This window comes from Nicotiana tabacum, chromosome 5 (assembly GCF_000715075.1).
Source record: "Nicotiana tabacum cultivar K326 chromosome 5, ASM71507v2, whole genome shotgun sequence".
In the NCBI taxonomy this organism is placed as follows: domain Eukaryota; kingdom Viridiplantae; phylum Streptophyta; class Magnoliopsida; order Solanales; family Solanaceae; genus Nicotiana; species Nicotiana tabacum.
This window is the reverse complement of record NC_134084.1, coordinates 93,647,787-93,653,890: the sequence shown is the minus strand read 5'-3', so window position 1 is coordinate 93,653,890 and position 6,104 is coordinate 93,647,787. Positions and strand designations below refer to the sequence as shown.

Below are 6,104 nucleotides of genomic sequence, written 5' to 3'. Positions count from 1 at the left end.
AATGAACACATGTCCTATACTTAATAGAAGGCATCAACAAGCACTCATTAGACCTTTTCACAAAGAAGAAGTATATCAGACACTACAAGGGATAGATGAAAATAAAGCACTAGGGATGGATGGTTTCAACTCATGCTTCTTCAAAAAGTATGGACAACAATTGGGGAGGAGGTGACCAATATTGTACTTAAGTCCTTTGAAACTTAAGACATGTAAAGACCAATAAACTGTATTGCTGTTACACCAGTGCCAAAGGTAACAAACCCATCTTATATGAAGGAAATTAGACCAATCTCCTGTTGCACTACAATATACAAAATCATATCTAAAATGCTAACCAACAGACTACAAGGGGTTATGAATGATTTGATTGATAAAGGACAAGCTGTTTTTGTACCTGGCAAGATGATCAATGATAATATTATACTTAGCCATGAGTTAATAAAGGGGTATGGGGAGGAAAGAAATATCACCTAGATGCATGATCAAGATTGACATGCAAAAGGCTTATGACTCACATGAGTGGGTGTTCCTGGAGCAGGTGCTTATTGGGTTGAATTTCCCTAAGACATTTGTGAAATGGATTATGACATGTGTACAAACAATATCCTACTCTATTGTAGTTAATGGTAAGGCAACTACTACATTTGCTACAAAGAGAGGGGTGAGGCAAGAGGACCCCCTGTCTCACTATATTTTTGTAATAGCAATGGAATACCTTAATAGAAATGGAATACCTTACCAGGCTGCTGAAGACTCTGAAGAGTATGCAAAGCTAAACCTAGTGCAGTTGGGATTTGCAGATGACCTGCTCCTATTCTGCAGGGGAGATGTGATATCTGCAAAGCTACTGTATGTTTGTTTTGGCAGTTTTTTCTAAGGCATCTGGATTAGTAGCTAACCAGGGGAAAAGTTCTGTATATTTTTGAGGAGTTGCTTCTAACATTCAGCAGGAAATCCTGCAAACGTTGGGCTTTCAAGCTGGTACATTGCCCTTTAGATACTTAGGTGTTCCTCTGAGCTCTAAGAGGCTATCAATTAGGCAATTCCAACCACTTTTAGACAAGATAACAGGAAGGATCACTACCTGGACAGCAAAACTACTATCTTATGCAAGCAGGTTGCAGTTGATCAAGAGTGTACTTACAGCTATACAAAATTTCTGGTCTCAAATTTTCATATTGCCTAAAAAGATCATTCAGATGATTGAAGCAATTTGCAGAAGCTACCTCTAGACAGGAGCAGCAGAAGGTTCCAAAAAAAGCTCCCATTGCCTGGGAAAAGTTATGATTACCTAAGGTTGCTGGTGGATTGTACATAACAAACATTGGCTTATGGAATAGAACAGTTATCCTAAAGCACTATTGGAGTCTCCCCAAATGGGTGATCCACAGTCTAAATACCAAATGGGTTCACACATATTATATAAAGGGAAATATGATGAATGAAGTAAAACCAAAACAGGCATCCTAGGTTATGCAAATGATATTCAATGCAGGGAAATATATTGAAGAGGTTGGGCTAAAAGTAGAGGAGATTCTGACCAGGGAAAAGTACTCCATAAGGCAAATGTATAATAACTTGCGAGGTGAGTATTCCAGAGTTCATTGGAGGAGCTGATATGTAATAATCAAAGTAGTTCAAGGTGGTCCTTCATTTATATATGGCTGCACAGAATAGACTATACACCATAGATAGGCTCATCAAATGGTGGATGCAGAGTAGCCCAATATGCATTTTATGTGAACAAGAACAGGAAACCACGCAACACTTATTCTTTGAATGCAATATAGTAGCTAGAATCTAGCAAAAACTACTTATATGGCAGGGTGTCAAAAACTACTTACATGGCAGGGTGTCAGCAAAGCTGCAATGGGATGGTCTTAGGAGATAACATGGGCAACAAATAATGCATGAGGGAAATGTGGGAAAGCTGAAATATATAGAATGACGTTAGCTGGGAGCATTTACTATATCCGGCAGGAAAGGAACCTAAAACTATTCCAGAACAAACGCCGATCAGAAAAGGTGATTGTTAAGATGATTATACAAGATATACACTGCAGAGGAAGCAAAGTACCAAGACTAGCAAAGCAGATGGCTAGCCTAAACTTCTATCCATGAAGCATTAAGGAGAAGGTCTAACCAAGTGTAACAAGATGCATGATACTAAGTAGTAAAATTTGTGAAGGTTAGAGTTAGTAGAAGAGGCTAGAGATGCACGCTAAAGTTGGGATTGCATGTCCAACTTTAGGATGATGACATACTTGTACATAGCATTCAGATAAATAGAAAACTTATTTACAAAAAAAAGGTAAAAGAACCCGACTTTCACCGAGACTTCCGTTCCACGTTTTGTTTTCTCCTTCCATTTTGTCGATTCTAGAGTAACTTTGAGAAGGTAACAAGAGACAAAGAAGAGGATACATTTACAAAGATGAATCCACAATCAATTATATCAATAATAGCCACTCCGTTGTGCAGTCACACTCAATGTTGCATTCATGCAAGACAGCCAATCAATATTTCAATTGCCAAATCGGGTAGTCAATAAAAAAATCTAATTTAAAATTGGGGGGGGGAGGGGAACAAAAATAAGGTCTATTACTCCCACCATTAAAAGAAACGAAAAAACATCCATATTTTGTGCATACAGACACACAAAAAAACACTGATATTTTTCTTTCAATATTTTTGTGGCTCTATATTAAATGCTACGAAATCAATACAATATTTTCTTCACGACAAGAAATGTAAGATGGAAATCAGGAGGTGTGGAGAGGAGACAAAAAAATTATTGGTTGCAGAAAACAGTCCATGACATTGATATTTAAAATAAAATAAAACCAAACGAGTTGACAGGCCAGTGCTGATTCTGAAAGATTGGCCTGCGGCGTCCCTTCCTCTTAATCAAGCGCAAAACACACTTGGATTCTCTTTGTCCCATTCCTCCTCGTGAGTCAGGACATAGATATATTAATTCCAATTCCACCGCTAAATGCCCATTTTGAAGGCCCTAACAACAAAACAATAACAGGCCGTACAGAGATAGTAGAAAAAAAGTAGAAAAAAGAATTGAAGAAGATGAAGATAAAAGAATAGTACTAATAGTATTATCCTCTCTGTCCTTTTTTATGGAGTAGTATTTAGTATTTTAATTTAACATTTTTCATTTTATGCTTAATGAGATGATTTATAATCACACAAATACTCATAACTTATATTAGGCTCCGTGATAAAAATTCTTTCTTTGTTTCTTAAGCTCCGTAATCAATCAAAAGACATCATATAAATTGGGATGAAGGGGTAATATGTTCCTCTCTGACTAATAAACATAATACTTTCTACATAATATAATTCAAAATCATGATCATCAGAATTTGCTTTGCATTCCCACTTCGTTTCATATGGATCATTGATATTTTTATCTATCTAGAAGAAAGAGAAATGGAGTAGAGACAAATGATCATGTATTAATGGTGGAGAGAATGGAGAGAGAAATTTAGCTTAATATTCATGATGAGAATGGTGGTACATTGATGATGGGTCAAAGCCACTGTGGCGATTCTGTTTGTTGTTGTGGCTGCTATCATTATCTCCCTCGTTCATTTTACACCCCATTTGAGGAGGAGCTGAAGAAGTTGCACCAAGATTTAAATACACCATTCTTGAATCCAAGTTCAGGTTTCCCATATTGCTAGAATTGCTTGTGCTGTGATCTTCATTTATGGGTTGATATACCGCTGTGGAAGTTGGGTTGTTTGCATTTTCTTCCTCTCGAGAAATCACCATGGCTGCTGATTGAACAAGTTCGAGACAAAGTCTTAGCTTATTTGGTTCAATGTGATTGAGTCCAGGGACAGCTCCTTTGAATAGAAAATCTGATGTTAGGGTTCGGAGAATATCGAGTGGAGTGATCCCATCCACCGTTCGTACATTTGGATCGGCATGGTGGTCTAATAGGACAGCCACCATGTCCGGAGACACCATTTCAGCTGCAATGTGAAGTGGGGTTTTGCCCGCTAGCCCGGCTGGGTAGTTTACATTGGCTGCACCGAGCTCGAGGAGCGCCTTAACAACTTCCCGACTGCAATTCTCGACAGCATAATGCAAGGCTATTGATTCATCAAGATTTAGGCCTTCACCCATAACCATAAGCTTGACAAGTTCGACGTCAGATGAGTCGAGAGCGCGTCTCATTCGTCGGATTTTTTGGTCCTCAAGCTCTGAAGCCGTGCTAAGGTCGTGTTGATGGTGTTGGTGGTGGTGGTGAGGGATTAGGGATCGTCGCACTAGGGAGGATTTGAGGCGGAGCTCTTCAATTTTTGCTACAATATCAATGGGAAGGTGCTTGGCTAAGACTTCTGCTGGAAGGCCAGATTTTGCAACTAAATGGGAACATGTAGTCCAAAGCTGGGGCATGTCTTGCTTTCTTGAAGCTATCAAAACTTTCATCACATCCTCAATTGAAGCCTTTTCTACCATGCTTGTCAATTGCTTCTGCTTAAATAATATGTAATTATAATCAATAAATATACTATAAATTAGGAACACCCATGTGATCTAATTTTCATACATTGACATATATTTAGAAAATTTCTTATCCAAAGACCATCAAACAATTGATGTGTTTCTGCAAAATCGTGATAATCTTTTGGTGTTGGTTTTTAAACCAAATGAGGAAAGTAGATTTGATTGAGGTGTGATCTCTGTTGAAAGATATGACTGCAGAAATCATAAACCAAAATTGGAAACCTTTGAGTGTGGAACATATAGATAAGAGGAAACCATTTCAAGAAACTCAAATCTTTTACATGAAATCAAGATAGGACTAGTAAAATGAGACATCTAGTGACAAGATTTCTGTATTTAGTATATTTAGTTCAGCTGTATCTAATCTTGAACTTTGTAGCCAAAATAATAATAATAATAATAATAGGATCGATGATTCTGCAAAAGAAATCTAGTGACAGAGAAAGAAAGAAGTATACTAGATTTATGTGAGATCAAATTTAACTACCTCTGACTGAAAAAAGTTGAATAAAATATATCTGAAGAAGCAAGAACAAAAGCTAATAGCCAACCATGGTTTAAAAAAATGAAAATTTCTAATTCCACAGTCAAAAAATCAAATCTCAGAAAGTTAGAAAAGATAAAACCTGAGTGAGCAAAGCAAGCTGTTCAACACCAAAAGATCTAGCCGCTGCGAGAGTGTCAAGTGCAAGATCAACGGCTGAGGTACAATGTGTATGCCAACAGCTTCTCTCTCCACAATTAGGCCTTGGTTCATGTTTCTGTGGCACAACTGAAACTTGTCCACTGTACAAAAACTGCAACATCAACAAGAATACCTCATACCCTACTGAGTTCACAGGTATTACCTGTAAACCACTTGTACCCCGCGGGCTGATGACGCCCGCGGAACTCATTCTTGAGCTCAATGGTTCCGGGCCGCCACCAGGCGACTCGGGCCCACAAAAAAATTTCCTGAAGACAAGACTCCTTGCAGCTAAGATGCATTTGTGAGCATGAACCAGGCGACCTTCAACACTGAAAGTAACATCACTGAAAGCTTGGCCGTTGATGAGAAGGTTAAGATAATCCAAAGAGAGAGATCTTAAGGAATCCTCAAGAGTCATATTATTTTTCTAGCTAGAGTTTGAAGTAAGAGCAGTTCTCCTTTCTCTATAGCTTAAACAGTAGAGAGGAAAAAAATATACTTTAACAGGAGAAGAAGAGAAGAGAGTAAAAGCTCGGTGGCTTTACTTCATTTAGTGGAAGATTTTTCTTTCTTTGGTTATTTCAACTATTAGATGATGAAAGTAGTAATTTCCTGTGCGATTCTGTCTATCGATGGAGTTTCTGTGTGCTCTGTGGATAGATTTTTTGAGAGAGGTGGTGGGTAGGGGAGGGGGGGTTTTGGGGGTAGGGGAATAATAAGGGTGGCAATTAAGGACGGCTGAGGTACTAAAAAAGGTATTTAAATTTTATACACCGATAATATAATAATTTATTTGTAGTATTGATATAATTTAACATTTTATAATAGATTCCTTATTATTTAATTTAAATAACCAATTAGATAGAATTACCTATAATTGTTT

General features: G+C 37.7%; 2 protein-coding genes across 3 annotated transcripts; one reads left to right on the top strand and one right to left on the bottom strand.

Annotated features, from left to right (window-relative positions):
• Positions 1 to 451: 451 nt before the first annotated feature.
• Positions 452 to 1,008, top strand: LOC142180860 (secreted RxLR effector protein 78-like). The gene is made up of 2 exons (XM_075252959.1): positions 452 to 852; positions 954 to 1,008. The coding sequence occupies exons 1-2, from the start codon at positions 452 to 454 to the stop codon at positions 1,006 to 1,008; spliced, it is 456 nt and encodes a 151-aa protein (XP_075109060.1).
• A 2,314-nt stretch (positions 1,009 to 3,322) lies between these two features.
• Positions 3,323 to 5,898, bottom strand: LOC107797600 (regulatory protein NPR5-like). Of its 2 annotated transcripts, NM_001325635.1 has the most exon segments (3): positions 3,463 to 3,521; positions 3,524 to 4,500; positions 5,160 to 5,753. In NM_001325635.1, coding segments are annotated over 3 exon segments (1,464 nt in total). In that variant the 5' UTR covers positions 5,640 to 5,753; the 3' UTR covers positions 3,463 to 3,514.
• Between the last annotated feature and the right edge of the window lie 206 nt (positions 5,899 to 6,104).